Source organism: Myxocyprinus asiaticus, chromosome 29, assembly GCF_019703515.2.
Source record: "Myxocyprinus asiaticus isolate MX2 ecotype Aquarium Trade chromosome 29, UBuf_Myxa_2, whole genome shotgun sequence".
NCBI lineage: Eukaryota > Metazoa > Chordata > Actinopteri > Cypriniformes > Catostomidae > Myxocyprinus > Myxocyprinus asiaticus.
This window is the reverse complement of record NC_059372.1, coordinates 16,611,971-16,633,746: the sequence shown is the minus strand read 5'-3', so window position 1 is coordinate 16,633,746 and position 21,776 is coordinate 16,611,971. Positions and strand designations below refer to the sequence as shown.

Sequence of the window (21,776 nt, the reverse complement as noted above, 5' to 3'; positions counted from 1 at the left end):
GACTCCCAAACATTACTTTTGCAAATAGAAAAGATTAGAATAGAAGAACAGAGCGTTCTGCAAGCGATGGCATTGCCCCCACAGAGCCCCCCACTGAACATCGAGTCAGTCTGGGATTACATGAAGAGACAGAACCAACTGAGACAGCCTAAATAGATAGAAGAACTGTGGTGAATTCTCCAAGAAGCTTGGTACATCCTATCTGCCAACAACCAAGAAAAACTGTGTCCAGGTGTACCTAGGAGAATTGGGGCTGTTTTAAAGAAAAAGGTGGCACACCAAATATTGATTTAGTTTTTTTATGTTTACTGGACTTTGTATGATCTTAATTGATAAATGAAAACTATTTATAGCATTATTTTTGAAGACATCCTCAGTATGCAACATTTTTCACAATTGCCTAAAACTTTTGCACAGTACTGTACATCCTGTGCAAATGATGGCCACCAGAATCGCTGTCTAATATGTGTTTGGGTGCAAGTCACCCCTCGATGACAAGCAACTGGATGAGTGACCCCACTGTAGGACGTGCATCCGGGCAGATTGTGCAACAAATAACCCGCCCGCTGGGCACGTGGCAGGAGGCATGGTGTTTTGCAGCACCGCACGGACTTTAGCCTCCACCTCCCAGGATACCATGCCCACCACATGAGTGGTGGGTAGAATGGTATCCAGTGGGGCGGTGGAGGTCTCAAACTCAAAACATCGAGATAGGGAGTCGGGCTTGACATTTTTAGAGCCGGGTGATAAGACAGAACGAAGTTGAATCACATGAAAAATAGTGCCCAGCGAACCTGTCTAGAGTTGAGGCGTTTGACACTACAAGTATATTCTAGGTTCTTATGATCAGTCCAGACCACGAAAGGAACCCCCGAACCCTCTAACCAATTACGCCACTCACCCAAGGCCAACCGGACAGCCAATAATTCTCGGTTGTCGATGTCATAATTCATTCAGCTGGTGTTAAGCGTGTGAAAAAAGGACACGGATGCATCTTTCCGTCCGAGGGAGAGCGCTGTGACAAGACCGCTCCGACACCAACCTCAGACACATCCACCTCCACCACGAACTGACTTGCAGGATCGGGAGTAATGAGGATGGGTGCGGTAGAAACCTGTTCCATTAATTTAGAAAATGCGGCCTCAGCTCATGGGGACCAACAAAATTCAGTGCGTGTGGAGGTGAAGTTCGTCAGAGGTGCGGTGAGCTGACTGTAGTTCCTAATAAATCTCTGATAAAAAATTAGCCACGAACTGACTTGCAGGATCGGGAGTAATGAGGATGGGTGCAGTAGAAACCTGTTCCATTAATTTAGAAAATGCGGCCTCAGCTCGTGGGGACCAACAAAATTCAGTGCGTGTGGAGGTGAAGTTCGTCAGAGGTGCGGTGAGCTGACTGTAGTTCCTAATAAATCTCTGATAAAAAATTAGCAAACCCCAGAAACCTCTGCAATGCCTTGCAAGAATCTGGGGTTGGCCAATCGGAGACAGCTCTAACCTTAGTCGGGTCCATGCGCACTCCCTCGGACAAATGATGAACCCCAGGAATGGAACTAACTGTGCATGAAAAGCGCACTTCTCCACCTTGACGAACAGCTGATTCTCTAGCAGTCGCTGAAGCACCAGCCTGATGTGCTGCACATGGTCCTGGATATTCTGGGAGAAGATCAGAACATCATCAAGATAGACAAACACAAAATGATTGACCATGTCTCTAAGCACATCATTCATGAGCCCCTGGAAGACGGCGGAGGTGTTTACCAATCCGAAAGGCATAACCAAGTATTCAAAGTGCCCCATATGGGTGTTAAAAGCCATCTTTCACTCATCCCCCTTCCTAATCTGGACAAGGTGATAAGCGTTGCGTAAATCCAACTTCATAAAGATGGATGCTCCCTGCAAGAGTTCAAAGGCTGAGGATATCAACGGCAAAGGATAGCGATTGTTCACCATGATGTCATTCAGCCCCGATAACCTATACATGGTCTAAGCGAGCCACCTTCTTCTCCACGACGAAGAACCCCGTCCCTGCCGGAGAAGAGGAAAGGCGGATGAGACCGGCTGCCAGAGAATCATTGACATACCTGTTCAAGCCGTCCCCGAGGCGGCAAAGTGCCTGGAAGCAGTTCAATTGCACAGTCGTACAGGCAATGAGGAGGAAGGGTCACAAATCGGGACCGGCTGAACACCGCCCTCAAGTCATGGCGTGTCAATGGTACTCCAGATAAGTCCACCGATTCATCCTGCAATGAAACACAAGACTGAACAGGGGAAACAGCAGAGTTAAGGCACACTTCTCCACCAACACTAACAGTGTTGGTTGACCAGTCGATGTGTGGGTTGTGTGTTACCAACCAAGGATGCCCCAACACTATCGGTGAAGATGGAGATTGGATAAGGTAGAAAGACAACTGCTCCGTATGGTTCCCAGAGATGAAGGTGACCGGCTTTGTGGATTGAGTGATGACGGGCAGCAGTGTGCCACTTATGGTGTGGGTGGTGATGGGTTTATCCAACTGGACCATAGGAAGTCACCACTTAGAAGCCAATTTGAAATCCATACAGTTACCATCGGCTCCGGAATCAACCAAGGCAGAAACCGTGTGACAGGCAGATGCATACTGCAGCCGGAAGAAGTGTTCGAAGTCCAGGGGTTTTGTCCAAAAGTGTTACGCTCACCAGTAAACCCTTTCCTACCGACAAGCGATGTCTTTTACTGGACAGGAAGCATAAAGATGATCAGAACGAGCACAGTAAAAACACAATCTATTCACAAGACATTGCTGTTTCTCCCTGCATGAGATTTGCGTTCTAGTGACTTGCATCGGCTTTGGCCGTGATACTGGGGAGTTGGCAGAATGGGTAAGAGGATCAGCTGCCAGGGTAGGTGGAAAGCAGTGTCGATGGTGGTGATGACATAGGGTCAGTCATTGATCGACTCGGATAGCCAAATCTACCAAGTCATCGAAGCGTGGAGGCAAATCCAAAGGGTAAATCTCATCCAGAATGTCATCGGAAAGACCATGCAGAAATCGATCCCACATAGTGTGGTCATTCCACTCACAAGGTCTCCCGACCTTGAGCCGAGCGAACAAACACACAGCGGAGCTCCATGGTAAAGGTATGGTAGGAAGCGCAGGGATGTATGTTTTCCCACATGGCAGTAACCCATTCGCCAGCCCTTCCGGTGAGGAGCGTAATTACATAAGCCGACTTCATAGTATCCGACGCAAAAGTGGAGGGCTGTAACGTGAAGAACAGGGAACATTACGAAAGGAATGCGCTGCAGCATTCAGCCTCACATGAATATGGGGCTGGAGGGGAAATACGGGCTTCAAAGTATCCAGGAGCCAGGGGAACCTTTGGAGCTGGTAAGGAAGCTTCCTGAGAGAGTCCAGCATTAGGAGGCAGAGCTGCTGAATAAAAGAGGTGAGCTCGGCGAGCTGCGAAGCCATCATCTCCACAGCCCAGTTCGAAGCAGAGATTTGATCCTGCTGACATCCCAGCAAGACTCCCTGCTGAGAGAGGGTGGAGTGAAGAGTGGATTCCTCCATTGTGTCCATACTTGGCTAGATTGTCCTGTAAAGAGCAATAGTCAGACAAACAGACCCAAGAGCAGAGGAACAGTTCAAAGGATTTATTAACAACAAATATGGGCAGTCACTGGGTTGTGGAATGTCAAATATCCCAGCACCGGCTGCAGTAGCAAGAAGCAATCTCTGATAGCATGCGCGCCATGGACGTGCAAGGAGTAATATGTGAAGAGTGTGTTCGTAGGATGAGTGTGAACTTTGTGGAAGTCAGGAACAGATTCGTATAATCCTCCGTTGAAGCTTAGTGAGGTGCAGAACAACGCCCAGCAGAGATGGGCGATCTTAACTCCCGACACGTGGGCAGAGATGAGGTATCCTCCGTGGAAGACCAGCTGACATGCAGCAAAACTGGAAGGCAACCACACACCTGACACGTGGGCAACCAAGAGATACACGAGACAGGACCAACTAAGCAGAGAGAGTGAGGTTAGTACTTAACACCAAACAACAATCTTGCAAAGATACTGAGAACACAACGGGCTTAAGGAGGGAGTGAATGAGAGGGAGTGAATTAGAGGAGAACAGGTGTTGCTCGGTAGGCTAATCAGTGGCATGATCAGTGTTCCCCGGGAACAATCAATACTCCCATGGAAATGCCGATCATGCATGCCGGCCGCATTCAGCCGGCCCATTCAGTCAATGTTGGGCTGATTGTGATTATCCCTGGCGATAGTGGTTCCTGTTTTGAGACCATTAGGTTGAAGGTTCTGGTGTAAAGGCAATTTCTACTGTCCAGAACTGCCTTTTCTTTGGGCACCAACTCCAAGAACCAGCACAGGTACCATGTCGGTGAAAACAGGGTATCTGGGAACTCACATGCAACCAGCTGACAAGCGATGCTGGGAGAAAAAACTTTACCACCCCTCACTCAAACACACACGCACACACACACACAACCATACACCCTTAGCCCAGACAATATGACACTTCTCATTTACACACCCCTCCTCAGTCCGTGAAAAAAGCCCTGGATGAAACTACTCTGAAGGTGAAGGTCACATCATTTATTTGCATTTACATTAAACAGGTCTGAGGCAGACTGATAGGGCAAGGTTATTATCCTGAAGAGCACAGCTTTGATTGATCACTCCTCGCTCAATCAGGGAGAGCACAGGGAGGACTTACCGAGTGGCCGCATCCCTATTATATTGTTGTTCATTGCAGGGGGAGAAAAACAGAGGAGTCCATTCGCTGCTGGAGCCATCTGATCTCAGCCCTCATTAAGCTCCACGTATGGTGACACGGTCATTTGACTGCAGTCACTTCATTGACAAAGTTCAAGCTTAAAGTGGGATTTCATAAGCCTGCTGTGAGCTAAGAAGTTTTCCACACTGCTCCTCTCTCTCTTTACTCTCTGCTTGTCAGACAAGCTCATTTTTGCTGAGTCCACCTTAGCACCAAAAGCTGTCTTGCCACTCTTCTGAAATTAGCCCACTGTGATCCACCATTAAAAAAACAAACAAAAAAAAAACATATGGAAGCATGTTAGAGGATAAGCCTGCCAGATGACAGCAGGCTGTGCTGGCTGAGAGATATAAAGGAACAGAGGGAGAGCGTGGGAGAGAGAGAGGTTTGTTTGAGTCACCAAAGGTTTATTTGACTGTTTCTGCAGCTCAGTTAGTGAGCTCACCTCTGTGTTACCTCAGCTCAAGTGAGCTCTTTTAGCAGAGCTGAGTGTGCTTAAGGGGCAGAGGATACCACTGAGATGACACAGCATTATATATGGACATCCGGCTATGAGAAAACCTGGCAGTATTTCTCACACATATCTGCCATAAAAATATCAAACTTTACAGAACTCTGGTTGCTGTATTGAGAAAGTTTTATCACTGTAAATGTTCTTAAAGTGTTAGTTCAACCAAAAAATGGTGAAATAATTTTCTCACCCTAATGTTGTTTCAAACAACATGAGCTTTCCCCCAAGAAGAAATGTGTTGAATATCTAAAATAAAAAATTCATTTAATGAAATTAGACAGGGACCAGAGCTGTCAAGCTCCAAAAAGCACCATAAAAGTAGTAATAAGTCCCCAGTTTCCAGACTGAAATCTTCCCCTTTGCAGCTCTCAAATCTCATTCGCTTTCATATATGTTCCAAAAGAATGCATGAAGATGCTTGCACCAGGTTTGACATCAATGATGCCAAATGACACTGGTTGTCGTCACTGCAAATTTGAATATACAAAAGTGCGAATGAGATTTCAGAGCTATGGCAAGGGAGATTTCAAAACATTTTCAATGCATAACAAATTTCTGTCTGTTCATTACACAAAATCATTGCACATTTGCAGAAGACACATAAGTAATAGAGCTGTTCAGCCATGATGTCATTTGTAGGTGAACCCGGAAGTCTAATTCACCATGGGTTCCCTCTGGATTTTCCAATGGGTTTTTATAATGGGGTTGTTGAACTTATGTGTAAAATAAGGTCTGTGGTAAACATTACTTGATGATACGTGGACGTTTTGTTCTACAACATAAATTACACACAGTCATACTGCAAACGTAGCTGCACTACGTAAGATTTTTTGTTTAAAAATGAACAAATTGCCATGATTTATTGAATACATAAACAATCAGTGTTCAAAACAATGTCCTTTGTACGTAATATCCGGAAAGAAGTACCGACTGTCTCATGTTCCGACTGGAGAAACTATGTTCAGTTCAGTCAGTCACACTCACACAGTTCAGGACAGCATCACAGCAACCTGGATGGATGTTTATCTGTTATCCATTTGGCAAAGTTGTTTGCCTGCTATAATGCTTGGATAAGTTGTCTGGTAGGGTTGGTGAAGCTTATATTGGTTGTCATGCTTGTATGAATCGAACATTACTCATGTGTTAACTGATCGCGATGTATCTAAGTTGTCCTGGGAAGTTACTGTGACATGTTTATGTATGACTTCTGAAATTGACTTCTTGTCATTTTTATATTGCATATTTAAGCAAAATATTTTTAAGTTTAATAAAGTATATTTTATCACCATCATTACTGAATCCTCGTTTTATGTTTTTAGTTTACGGTGTTATTGTGTGCATTGCATAGACATACTATTGTAGTATTACAGTTCACTTGCATTATCAATGAGGTGGCTGTACAACATAGCCTAATATAAAAATAATAAAGTCTTCCATTCAATTTGTATCAGCCATGTCACGAGTTTCATCTTTTAAATTGATAAGTGTAGTATAATACAAACATTAACAGTAGAAAACACTTGAAAATCACACTAAAATACACTGGTAATGGATGTTGATTGAGATGATTGAGTCCCCTGTTCTCTATGTAAAAGCTCTTTGAGTGTAGTGTCTGAAAAGCATTCAGAGTGTTTTTTTTATTTTTCAAAGCAATTAATATTTCAGTTTTAAATGTTTAATTGTATAACATAATATCAACATGAAAAAACCATGTTATGACTCCGGCTCTGAATATCTCCAAGTCTTGATCACACTCAGGCGATGTCCAGGTAAGTTCAAATCATGAGATTCATCTACCAGAAGAGCAGTGCCGAAACACGACTGATGTAAGTGTTCTTCCGCAAATTGCTTGCAATTTTAAGTTTCATCCACAGATATCGCTAGAGAACACAAAATTACGTAGTGCAGCTTTAAAAAAAGGATGCAATTCAATACAGCATCAAAATTCATGTTTGAGGTATGAATTTTTGGACTAAAACTTGAACAGCTCTATATGGATTACTTTTATGGTACTCTTAGAGTGCTTTTTGGGCATTGTTGGACAGCGTCCATTCCTATCCACTTTCATTGTATGTAAAAGAGCAGCATCAACATTTTAGCTAACATCTCCTTTTGTGTTCCAAAGGAGAAAGAATTTTCATTTTTGGGTGAACTATTTCTTCAAGCAGTAAAGCTGGTGAAAATAATAGATAATCTGTAGAAACTCCAAATTTCATCTGAAACAGCTGCTGTGAGAAAATGTCCTGCCAAAATATGATTGGCAGAGAGACTGTTGTTAAGCGAGGTCTGTTCACTGTCTAATGAGAGCTCAATGAAGAGACAGAGCAAAAAGAGACAAGTGCATGTCTTGGCAAATATCACGTCTTTTGTGTGTGTGGGTTGACTTAGCTATACTTTGGGGACAAATTTGTCCCCAGAATTTAGCTAAATCTGACAAGACCTCCCTTTAAGGGGATTTAGGAATGTCCTTTTTTTATTATTTTTTTGGGCAAATGAAAATGCCCAATGCTCTAAAAATTTAGTTATAACCAAAATTGGGTCTTGACAGTAATCTATAATCTGAAAGTAAATGTGTGTTTTGTAGGCTGTATAGGGTGTGTTTGGGCCTGTATGTTCAGCACAATATCACATGATCATGACAAGAAGCTTAGCTATCCAGAGGACACCAATGAAATGATAGACGTTCAGCACAACCCTCAAAAACAAAGCAGCAAAACTCTGAATCCAGAACCCATGCTGTTTGGTGGGTGTGTATGAGCGAAAATAAATCAAAGAGAGCTCACACACATACACAGCGGGGCCGTGCCAGGGCGCGGAAATGCAGAAAAGGGCCCTGCAGTCTACCTGTGATGGCAGTGGTTCCCAGCATGAGGGAAGATTAATGCCGGCACTCTAGAGCAGAGCAAACATCCTGAGCTTAATAAGGTACGAACAATTGCTTCCATTTTGTTTGCTATCAAGGGAAAACTAAACTCGGGCTGCTGAGGTGTATTTTTTACTCCTTGATGTGGACTAGAAAAGTAGGGACTCGAAGCCGCTGTTCATGTGTGACACAAAAAAGGCTGGTGTAAAAATACAGCATTCAAGTCTAAGTGAGGGGATTTTTCTCATGTGTTCCAACCCCGTATGACTTCCTTTCTTCTGTGGACCACAAAAGGAGATTTTTTTTGCCAGAACTCAGTAATAGCCCCTAACATTCTGCCTTTCATGTTACATACATAAAGTCATACAAATTTGGAACATCATGAGGGTGAGTAAATGATGACAGAATTTTCCACTACCTCTTTAATTGGGCCCATTAAAAAAAAAATTCAAAGCGAATCAGTGTGTTTGTAAGTGCTACGATGCAAACGCATGTTCTCACCTCCACTCCCTGTACTTTGAGCTTCATGTGATCCTCCCGCGTGGTCTTCCCATCTTTTCTTTTTTTCCAGCAGTAGCCGTCCTTTCTGTACTTCACCTTCTTCCTATTGTACAGGATCATTGACCCATTCTGTGGCCTAGATCCAGGCGTGAGGGGAAAGGAAAGAGGGTGGGAGGATGGAAGAGAGGAGATGGGGTTGGGATGGGTTAGGGATAGGGGAAAAAAAGAAATGTTTATTGCTTTGGGACTCATTCTGTAGAAGTACAAAGCAGGCTGACTGGAGGCAGTGAGAGAAGCAGTGACGCACCAGTGACTTTATGTTCATCCAAGTTGTATGTGGTCATACAGAGTTGAAAAAGCAACCTTAAGCATAAACTAGACTTTTACATTTTCAAAAGAAATGTGAGTGGTGCTTGCCTCTGCAAAACTTGCAGTCATGATATGCTAGGTTGTTACCAGCCCTTCTGAAAAGACCAGATTGCTGGTCCAAACTGGTTTATGCTAGTTTGGTGCTGGTCAAGATCAGGGTTTGGAAACTAGAACTGGTTCTTTTTCAGAAACGGTTTCATATGAACAGAATTATTTATGACTTTGGTTCCATTAACGGTCTGTGACGAGAAGGAGGGCGGGGCCGGGCCGTGACTACACACGTGTTGTTAAATCGACACGTGCAAATGATTTTGAACTTTCACTTGTATATGACCTTCCAAATGATTGTTCGGATGTTTACCGCGATTTTATCAAAATCATTTGGAAGGTCAGATAAAAGTGATTGGCGGACCGCATCAAATCACTGACTTACATTAAATAAATACATTACATCGTACCGGGAGACTCTGAGAACTTCACTTCAGGTACTGAATACTGACCCAGCCTTCCTTCCTACTTAATAAATGACTTTAAGCAGGCCATTCTTTTTAGTGAATCAAAAACTTACTGAACCACAAGTCATTAATTTCATCAAGTCTGACTTGAAATAAACCAATAATTGGTAATGGTTGTTGATATAACAATGTGTAGTTAAATATACACATTCAGAATTTGTGGGAGTATTGTAATTAGCGGTATTTTACATAAAAAATAAATGAATGATAAAATATCTTAATTAAAAATGTTGTGTAAAACCACAAAAGCAAGAATATTTTCAGTTAAAATCTGAAATAATCTCATCATTAGTAACAGGCTGCTGAGGGAGGTTAATCCATTAAGAATTGCATTTTGTATTGCATTTCTTTCTAAATACCTCTGAAGTACTTAAAAATTGTTAATGGGACCATTAAGGAACCAGCATTGTTAAGAGAAATCAGAATCATTAAATCCTTACAATTCCCATCCCTAGTCAAGCTGGTGAACAATCAATGCCTAGCTGTAGAAGCATGGCTTTTCTGGTGAAGCTGGTTGACCAAAGAAATATTGCTGGTTAAGCTAGCTAAGAAGCCTATAGAAGATACCAGCACACGGACGTGCACAGAATGGGGGCTACAGGGGTGCAAGCCCCTGCCGCTTTCATTCACAAATCTAAAGGTGCCCTTCACAAATGTAAAGGTGCCCTTTTAAGGGGAGGTGTCTTTACTACAGCACAACCCCCCCTCATATACTATGGAAGGCAGATTTCTCTTCACACTCTGTACATGTCCTTTCGCCCTGCCCCTGCTGAGGTCTGTGCATGTCACTGCAACAGCATCCAAAACACATCAACATTTTCTGGTGACCAGCAACACTGAACTTTTCTGTAGATACTGTAGGGCATTGCTATGCAGTTGTAAAAGTGTTCTGAGTTCTTGTTAGTACATTGCTATGCAGTTGTAAAAGTGTTCTGAGTTCTTGTTAGTACATTGCTATGCAGTTGGTAGGGTGTTATGGGAGGTTGCTTACTGGCCCAAGCCAAAAGAGACCACCCCAGTCCAAGTCTTTATGATATTCTGGTTCCTAGATATGGCTCAGGTCCCTTTTTCAATGCAAGCCTATGGGATTCTTTTGCTCGTTTTATCATCCCATTGGCAAAAACCATAAGTCTGATCATTCACAAAAGTACTTGCACACATCTCTTCAAAAATCAACAGATCTTGAGGTCTCATGTAGCACAAACACTGCAAATTTAAATACTTAGGGCTATTGATTTATTCAAATCCCTAACACTACGTATGGGAAATAGCAATAGTGATGCTTGCTTTAGCAGGCACAATTACTTATTAAACACTTGGCTTTGTTTTCAAGAAAAAAAAAAAAAGGCTCTGAAACGCTGATTCTGACTGATATAAATTTCATTTAGTCCAACAAGAGCCTCAGCACTACCCTTGCACACGCAAATAAGTAGTGGAGTACATCCTATTGAAAAAAAGGTGAAAAAATATCCTCAACATTTCATTCATAATTCATCCTCACTTTACCATTCCATTGCCCTCTGGTTGATAATGATACTGTGTAAGTTTGTGAAGAGCTCCCAACTTGCCACTATTTATGACCATACAAATGTTCCAAACACCCAATAATTTTAGGGTGGAAGGTATCATAAGTACACAAACTCACACACAAGCGCATGTGCACAGTTTCCCAGTTGAACAATTGCTCACATACAGAGCCTATGGGGCATGCACACTCAGTAAAAAGCAACAGCACACACATTAAGGTGCATCTATGGTTGGCAGAGTCTGGTTGGGTCCCAGGAGGCTGTAGTTTTGTTGTGTGAGAGTTAGGTAGTGTGGGAGTTGAGACGATTCAGCAAAGTCTCAGCCATGAAACCAGCTGTTGTTAACGTCTGTTAGCCAGCCATCACCCATGGCAGCAAACATATTATACTTCACCTCTTTCTCTTCTTCTATCTTTCTCTCACAAAGTCACACACACATACACAAACAACAAGCTCTGTTCCAAAACCTAGAGAGCTGCCTCCAGAGGATTTTGAAGGGATATTTCATACAAAAATTTATATTTTCTAAGTTTATATTCATGTAATATATGGGGGAAAAGTATGAAAATTTATTATAAAATGGATTTATGACAGTATTTGTAGGATAATGTTGATTACCACAAACATTTTTTTCGACTTGCCCCTCCTTTTCTTAAAAAACAAGAAAAAAAACAACAACAAAAAAACACTAAAATCACAGTTACAGTAAGGCATTTACAATGGAAGTGAAAGGAGACAATTTGTTAACATGAAAATACCCACTGCTTCAAATGAATAGCCAAAAGACGTAAACAGTTTGGATGATAAAATTATTTTAGTGTGATAAAATCGCATACTAAATTTTTCTGTGTCATTATATCTCTGGAAACTGCAAGTTATTGTCTGCCTGCACTTTTTTGTTTATTTTATCATTTCTTTCTGGCTCAGATATATTTATAATACTGCATACATCAGTTTGCAGCTCAGCTCATGGGGAGTCTTGTTTATCTTGCAATTGCTCATCAATCATTTCCGGGGACGAGTCTCTGGGGCTGATGGGGCCCCCTCTCTCCCTGCACTGTGGCCCCTGACAGCACTTTTTAATTAGAGATGCCAGTCAAAAAGTGTCATGCACAATCCTCTCTCCTTTTCCCTCTACCAATTTGTCAAGTGCCAGGGGTAGTTGTTACATACACTATATTGCCAAAAGTATTCGCTCACCTGCCTTTAGACGCATATGAACTTAAGTGACATCCCATTCTTAATCCATAGGGTTTAATATGACGTCGGCCCACCCTTTGCAGCTATAACAGCTTCAACTATTCTGGGAAGGCTTTCCACAAGGTTTAGGAGTGTGTTTATGGGAATTTTTGACCATTCTTCCAGAAGCGCATTTGTGAGGTCAGACACTGATGTTGGACGAGAAGGCCTGGCTCACAGTCTTCGCTCAAATTCATCCCAAAGGTGCTCTAACGGGTTGAGGTCAGGACTCTGTGCAGGCCAGTCAAGTTCTTCCACACCAAACTCGCTCATCCATGTCTTTATGGACCTTGCTTTGTGCACTGGTGTGCAGTCATGTTGGAACAGGAAGGGGCCATCCCCAAACTGTTCCCACAAAGTTGGGAGCATGGAATTGTCCAAAATCTCTTGGTATGCTGAAGCATTCATAGTTCCTTTCACTGGAACTAAGGGGCCAAGCCCAGCTCCTGAAAAACAACCCCACACCATAATCCCTCCTACACCAAACTTCACAGTTGGCACAATGCAGTCAGACAAGTACCGTTCTCCTGGCAACTGCCAAACCCAGACTCGTCCATCAGATTGCCAGATGGAGAAGCGTGATTCGTCACTCCAGAGAACGCGTCTCCACTGCTCTAGAGTCCAGTGGCAGCGTGCTGTACACCACTGCATCCGACGCTTTGCATTGCACTTGGTGATGTATGGCTTGGATGCAGCTGCTCGGCCATGGAAACCCATTCCATGAAGCTCTCTACGCACTGTTCTTGAGCTAATCTGAAGGCCACGTGAACTTTGGAGGTCTGTAGCGATTGACTCTGCAGAAAGTTGGCGACCTCTGCGCACTATGCGCCTCAGCATCCGCTGACCCCGCTCTGTCATTTTACGTGGCCTACCACTTCGTGGCTGAGTTGCTGTCATTCCCAATCGATTCCACTTTGTTATAATACCACTGACAGTTGACTGTGGAATATTTAGTAGCGAGGAAATTTCACGACTGGACTTGTTGCACAGGTGGCATCCTATCACAGTACCACGCTGGAATTCACTGAGCTCCTGAGAGCAGCCCATTCTTTCACAAATGTTTGTAGAAGCAGTCTGCATGCCTAGGTGCTTCATTTTATACACCTGTGGCCATGGAAGTGATTGGAACACCTGAATTCAATTATTTGGATGGGTGAGCGAATACTTTTGGCAATATAGTGTATGTTTGTCCATCTCTCTTTCACTCCCCCTTTTTTTTTAAACCACAATTTGTCATCTGTTGACCTTAACGCTAATTAATTCTGCTTCTAATCCCATCTCCTATCTCTTTGTTTCCCATTATATCATGTCATCTTTTAGGAGCACTCATTCCCTGATGCTACCTCCATTCAACTCGCTGGTCTCTTCTGTCTGAATGTCATTCTGAAAGACTTCCTGCTGCAACACATTCATTCTCTCTCTGTGAGTCTGGGACCATGTCGACACTGTTTAAGTCATTAATCTGCTAGCTCTTGTGCCTGCTGTGGGATTGAGCCTGAGACACAATGACAACAAAGTGGAAAAGAAGACGCTGGAGGAAACTCTCTGTAGACATTAAGAGTTACAATAACCTAATCAGATTTCAACCACATCACATTTCACACACACACACACACACACACACACACACACACACACACACACACACACACACACAAAACATCTTAAAATGATTCCTTGTCTTAGGAAAAAAATAATAAGAATGAATAAGGCAGACAATTCATAGAGTTGAGGGTCATCCCATTGCCTGGAAAGCTTGTGGAATAGGGGTAAGGCTCGTAGGTCAAAGGTCTCAACACCTTACTTATCAGTGCAGTGCACAAGTTACTTGCTGTTCCTTTTTTCCACTTAAAAACTAATGCACCACTTTTCAATTTTAGCCAGTTGATAGAGAGTACAGAGGCATTCCTCTGCCATTCATGGTCATATTCTGGGGTGCAAGAGAGACCGTGAGTATGGCCTGTAAGATTTCTTTCTCACCCTCTGTGTACATAAGCCATTCAATTATACTTATCAGAATTATACATATTTATATGCTGCAGTGAAATGCCAACTTCTCTGTTATCAAGGCAACATGACAGGAGGCCATGTGTCTCAGAGGCCTAAACGTGACAGATTAATATGGAAATGTAGCTCGCCTTTATTCAGAACAACTCACTGTGATTCAGTCTCACCAGGTTGGCCGAGAGGATAATCAGCTTTGGCCTTCAGTCTGCACACAGGCTCATCCAGATTCTCAAGAGAACCTTCATTTACCAAAGCTAATAGCATCCACATATTTAGTTTAATCATCATTCAAAATGACTGGCCGAGCAGAGGCCTAGGCAGTTGAGAAAGAGGCTAGCAATAAAATAACTGCTGTATGGTTGTGTTTCAGATTTCAAAACGACGTGGTGATTAAAGAAATGAACAGTACTTTTGACAAATGTTTAAAATGGGGAACACTCACATAAGATCTCCAATCATATCATTGGATAAGAAAAATCTGTTTAATTCTACATAAGGTTGAGTCATTCCCAAAGGGTGGAAGCCATGTTGCGATCACATGACCGGTTGGACACAACTCACTTTTGCTGCATCCCAGTTAGTCTACTTATGCTATGTCTTTAAAGTGTGAACTGTTTTTGTAATGGAAAAGTGACTACTTTTTAGTGTGTATCAAAAAATGTGCAAGTATTGGGACATACTATCATGTCATTAAATCACACCTTGAAACAAACGACCCTTCTGTCGCATTGTTACGTGTATCCTGTCACCATACTCCGACCTGTCAATCATCCTGTTACAGTTATCATGACCTGCACATACCTCGTTTCATTTTTAATATCACCCATTTATCATTCTTCATTGCATTTCATTTGCGATACCCTACAATGATTTCTACCTTATTGGAGAAGAAACAGTGCATCGCTGAAGATCTGTTGCAGGGTGTTTCGTGTGGAGAAGAGCTGATTTTTTTATATAATGATGCATGTAATAATGTGTAGTTAATGCAAATCAAACTTGTCTCTTTTCCTAATGTTATCTCTATTCAATGTGTGATGTTTAAAATGTGTTGTAGATTAAATATACTGTAACACTAATGAGAGTTACTGTATATTTAAAGTGCTGGATTGCTTTATTTATTGTTTTTATTTTTCCTTTGGCAGAGTTACATACGGTTTACATCATTACAACAGTCTCTTGAAAAAAATCTGACCTTCACTATATTTCAGTGATACAATAAATGACAAAAATAAAATGAGAACAGACAATTGTGTTTATTTGGTTCATATTCTGTTTGAAATATCCCTGTTTTTAATCGATATGGTGCTGACACTTTTCCTTCGAGATTATTTTAAAAAAAAAAGCTCTTACGAAACATCCAACATCCACCATATAAGAGCATCTAAAATTAGCAGTACAAATACAGTAGATGAATATAAAAGAATGCATGATATCAAAATGAGGATTATTAATCATTCATACCTTTTCTGATCAATGTAAATGAAGCTGCTTGTTCGCTAACAATTTAATGAGCCGATCAGCGTCTTTGTCCTAAAGCAAGAACAAAGTAGTTTTTCTTCACAGTGTTTAACCAAACTTACATTATGTTTAATGTTGTTTTATGTTGTAAAAACATAATGAAGAGATGATGCGCCGTTGGTCTCACTGCCATGTTTATACTTTTTCAAGTATGACAGTTTTAAAGTTATGATGCGAACGGTTAAACTCCTCTTCCTTTAAGCAAGGGATTGTGGGCAATATAAGCCGAAAGAGTGTTCATGGATCCACACTACAAAAAAATTACCGGAAATAGTAGACCATCCGGGCAACTTTGGGACACTCATTTCCACATACTATGGTTTGGGACACCTTAATTCTTATCTCGGGTACTGTTTAGGGCGGATAGGGTCCGGATTGGGACACAAGGTTTTTCTCAGTAATCCCCTCAGTAAAATTATATTTCTATAATGGCATCAGTAGCCAATAAACATCTTCATCCACGTCAATGTTTCTAAATCCGGTTTGCTTTCTAGTTCATTTTCTTCTTATACTTTCCTTTACTGTCTCCACTATTGTATCAATAAAAGTCCCTAAATTCCCTAGCACAGTTTGAGATCTGCACTAAAACATCAAACAACACATTCTATTATGTTCTGAATTAATGTGAGAAAAATTTATCAAAGAGAATTCAGATTAATAAAAGGTGCAAAAACTACCCTTTTCTATTTAAAATATACAATAAAAAGCCCACTAACAACTAACAAAAAAATAAAAATAAAATAAAAATCCTTCGCAGGATGAAGGAAGGTTGGCCATGATATCCAGACTCCTTTGAATCTTGACTTTGCAGTGGCCACAAAAAATAAAATAAAATAAATAAATAATAATAATAATAATAATAATTAATATTATTATTATATACAGTATAATTATTTTGGACACTTAAGCCACACACACACACACACACACACACACACACACACAGACACAAACACACACACATTTATATATATATATATATATATATATATATATATATATATATATATATATATATATATATATATATATATATATATTTTTTTTTTTTTTTTTTTTTTTTTTTTTTTTTGAATTTCATTGCATTAGATAACACAATATCAAACTAAGTAGAATCTGCAAACTAATCAGTCTAGGCCTTTTCTCAAAAGTAAACTTCACTCTTCTAAACCATTTTGTAATTAATTCTACCCAAATGGTCCCAAGGTGATTTGTAGTGGGTGTATGAAGTCAGTTCCCATCAAGTTCACACAGGAGTTCTAGCAGTTAGTTAGTTATTTGTAGTCGACTAGTTTGTGAAACTAGTCCATGAAGTTGCAGTGAGAGGAGCGATGAGGTGCTCAGCCTATTTACATTTACATTTATTCATTTGGCAGACGCTTTTATCCAAAGCGACTTAAAAAAGATATTACTTTATTTAAACCAAGAAGCACATGCTGAACTCAGCAGAAAACATGTTGAAAATGCACTATAAACCTATTTATCAACACAGTCTTTTACAATAAAGGCTTTTATGACCCCACATAAAATACTGTATTGAACTACTCACCCAAAGATGTCTTGATACAATTTAACCATGCACACAACACTTTTATCACGTAAATTAGGTTTCATAATGTTAAGTTTATAATAGATTTCAAATTGCGCACTCGCGATATTACTTTATTTTCAGTATAGTCACACAGTACAGATGAGATGAAAACTCAAACCGCATCTCCCATTGAAGTCACGCAGCAGCTCTGCTTACCCCTCACAAACACATAATATTTCAAAGACTCTTTGTATATTTTGTTGATTTTATGGTATTTCTGTTAAGGGAATTGCAATCCTATGAGTAGCAGGCTCATAGCTACAAGTTTGTTTACTCATGGCGGCTGTTGACTCTTCACAGTTATAAAAGCTTTGTGTCAAACGTGTTTGATCAATCAGGTTGCAGCACCTCCCACAGTCCCTCTTTTCCCAAAAAGTACGTACCCCAGAGTATGCATCAAAGAGTCCCTTTAAATGGCTAAGAGGAACTATAGATCCTCATGTGTGAAAACAATGAAAAATAGTAGTAAATGTACCTATTGTAAAATGGGCTTTAGTGTGTGCAGTGGGAAAGGGAATATTCTAGGCAGGAGACAGTAAAGCAGCTCTCTTAGTTTTCAAACAGACATTATATGTGTGTGTGTGTGTGTGTGTGTGTGTGTGTGTGTGTGTGTGTGAGAGAGAGAGAGAGAGAGAGAGAGAGAGAGAGAGAGAGAGAGAGAGAGAGAGAGAGAGAGAGAGAGAGAGTTTTGAAGATCAGGGAGGTAAGCAGGCTGAAGCCAAGCTCCACAGGAAGGAGTGAGCATGTGCTGTTATCAATTACCCATCAGGTTTTCAGACACCGCTTCTAACGGCCGGCTACAACCAACCAGCCAACACGTATACAAACATGAACACAGATACACACATACATGGAGTCATTCATGCAGACATATAATGTGTACTACAAGAACAGGCGTATTCGAATGCAAGTCTAAGTGAGAATTAAGTGATAAGTGTGAATTTAAAAAAAACAGAACAAACACACACCAAATATAAAATAAACCACACACACACTATCCAGAACCAATGAACACCACACACAGATAGCAGCCTGTCAATCTCTACTGAATCAACATTCAGCATATCATACCCCCATGTCATGGCCGCAGGTTGAGTGATGTATCACATCTACACACACATGTTGTTGCGGCTATCCTTATGAGGACTTTCCATAGACATAATAATTTTCATACTGTACGAACTAAAGATTCTACCCCTAAACCTCACAAAAAGCTTTCTGCATTTTTACATAAAAAAAAAAAAAAACATCGTTTAGTATGATTTTTAAGTGTTTTGAATAGTGGGGACACTAGAAATGTCCTCATAAACCACATTTATAGCATAATACCCTTGTAATTACCAGTTTGTAACCTAAAAAAAATTCCCTTGTAAACCACCCAAATCCGCCCACACACACACAGTTGTCATGCATGGTTAAGGGGCTGGTTATAGCGGTCTGCTACCTGACCTGAGCCCATTAGGACTTTGATTGAAGTACTATGGGTATAAAACAATGTTATAAATATTTAATGTATTAATTTTTAGCCTAACTCTTTTTACACACACATTCCTTCACATTCACTTCATAGCTTGTGAGAATCTGTTTCTCTGGGTCTGAAGATGAAATAAAAAAAGAGAGCGATTTCGGCTTCAATCTACACATTGGATAGAGTCTTGTTTATGGGTTCAGGATTCAATTTTATGCCCAGGCAGACTGCTACAGTGTGCAAATTATACAACTTTCTGGGGTCAAATGTATATAGAATGTTTTTGGAGCACAATCGTTTGAGGGTCATCTTTGCGAACAAATTCTTATTTGGTGACTTTAGCACAGTAAGTTAACTATCTTTAATATGCTGTTTATATATATGTATATATAAGTAATAATGACAGTATCTATGTTTTGTCAATTTTACACGATAATAATCCTAGCAAAAAGTGTTTAAGCAGCCTACTGATGCTATGATTAACTCGTTAGGTGACCCTGATTTCTGTTCTCGATTGTCTATTTACTGCTAGGTGAAAATATGCGGCCATCATTAACTTGTAATCTAACTCCTGGATACTGAAATGTTTAAAAAAACACTGTATATATACTATACCAGGGGGCTGTTGAATGCTTGATTCTGATTGGTTGGCGGACATTCCAAGGTGTGTAATTATTTATAAGGAAACGCACGGCTATGAAGTAGTTCCAGGTCTTGACCTCGTTACGGTTCTATATCACTTTGCCAAATTATTTCAGTAATTTCTAGAGCCGTACAGGCTACCATATCAAAATAACTAAATAAAACATAGACACTGATATCAAGTAAACGAGATAAGAATGACAAACAATTTCTATAATATCTAAATTAATTTTAATATCTGTGGAAAGCACCCCCATGACCCATACACGTACATATAGACAATCGTGGGCAACACACAAAACCTTGATGTCAACACATACCCGTGACTTAACAAAGCAGTTTAGCAACAGAAAAACTACATACAAAAATGACGATTTGAAGCCATGTTAATTACGAAAACATCTGAAGAGAGCTGCAGCATTGTATTTTTAAGATCTTTTGCTGGTGGCCTGTATGTGAGTGAGAGGAGCACTTTACAAGAGCCAATCAGAGCACAATGCGAGTTTGATGATGTTCAGATGAGCCAACAGAACCATCAGGAAATGATGTACAGTATGCATAAAACTATTTTAAATGTAAATCTCCCACAACCCTGAGACTGAAATTTAGCGCTCACATTCATCTCCCTTACTGTCTCTTGATGTTTCACTCTCTGAATCTGCCTCTTTTGTGCTCAACCTTATACGACACATACATGTGCAACACACATACATGTATACATTCTCAACTGTGCAGGTTTGTTCATTAAAGTATGCTGTTTCTTTGGCCGCATTTATTTAAACACAAATGAATGCTGATAAGGGAATGTTCCAATACATATATGAATTTGACAGATGTTTTTATCCAAAGTGAATTGCAGTGCTTTCAAAGTATACATTTAAGTAGTATGTGTGTGTTCACTGAGAATTGATCCCATGAACTTGGTGTTGCCAGTGCCATGCTGTACCAGTTGAGCGACAAGAACAATGTTACACAGTAAAAGGCTGAGTCTGACCTCTCTGGCAGGTGAGTTTAAGCATTCTCCCTCTCTCTCTCTCTCTCTCTCTTTCTCTCCATATCTGATTGCCTGAGAACTGATGCCCATCCCATCCAGCTTAAAACAGATGTTCTATGCACGGTTATCACGATGAGAAAAAGCAGAGACAATTTAAAAACAATATAAATTATGGTGATTTGCGCAGTGTCTGTCCCTCCGAGACCTATGAGATAGGAAAAGAGATGTCGGAGGGGAGGGGCCTGTGTGCTTTTATCTATGCTGAAACAGCTACGCAGATGGAGAGTTCAGCCTAACAACTGTCACTGATGGGACAGCAGATATTCAGACCTGAGAGAGGGACAGATGCAGACAGAGAGAGACTGCAACAGATAGATGTAGTTATGACATCACTGTTTCTACTGTCTGTCTGATCTCCATTCAGCGGTTCAGAGTGTTACTGAGCACGTCTGCTGGGCTGTTCTCTATCTGCTGAGGAATGACACTGCTGTAGCCAGCTTTAATTAAAGCTTTTGAAGAGCACGCAGGCATGCATGAATAAATCACCGAATAGGCTGGCATCAAAGCATTGGTCGATGTGGCTCGGGAGGCTGTGTCTGTGCGGTGGGTGCTACATTGGCCTCATTCTTCAAACTTGCCTCTCTCACCCTGTCCAGCACCTCTCACTGGGAGCCAAATTCATTTCTCTCGACTGTTTTGCAAAATGCTCTTAGACCATTTTCTAGATCTCAGAGGACCAGCATTAAAGCAAGACGTGGGTACGAGGGTGTGTGTATGCATGTATTTGTAACATGCTGCACTTTTATGCTAATATTACGCAGATGGTGCATGAATGTTTTTATAATCAAACTTATTAGAAAAAACATTTTGTGTCCTTTTTCCAAAATTCACTGAACAATATCAGTGTGCATACACTACATGGTCAAAAGTATGTGGACACCTGAACAGCACACCCACACAGTTTGTGCTTGTTAAACATTTAATTTCAAAACCATGGCCATTAACAGGGAGTTGGTCCTCTCTTTACTACTACAACAGCTTTCACTATTCTGGGAAAACTTTCCACTAGATGTTGGAACATGCTGTGGGGATTTTCCCCCATTCCGACACAAGAGCTGCAGTGAGATCAGGCACCGATGTTGGTCGATGGGTCCTCACTTGTAGTCGGCATACCAATTCATCCCAAAGGTGTTCAGTGGGGTTCAGGTCTGGGACTTGAGCAGGCTAGTCAAGTTCTTCCACACCAGACTCAGTA

General features: G+C 41.0%; 1 protein-coding gene across 1 annotated transcript in view; it reads right to left on the bottom strand.

The window, feature by feature from the left end:
* LOC127420348 (calmodulin-binding transcription activator 1-like) overlaps positions 1 to 21,776 on the bottom strand; it is a 578,857-nt gene that overhangs the window by 234,450 nt on the left and 322,631 nt on the right. Inside the window, exon 5 of the mRNA XM_051662561.1 lies at positions 8,653 to 8,788. Within this exon, the coding sequence (XP_051518521.1) occupies positions 8,653 to 8,788 (136 nt within the window). The remainder of the gene's footprint in view (positions 1 to 8,652; positions 8,789 to 21,776) is intronic.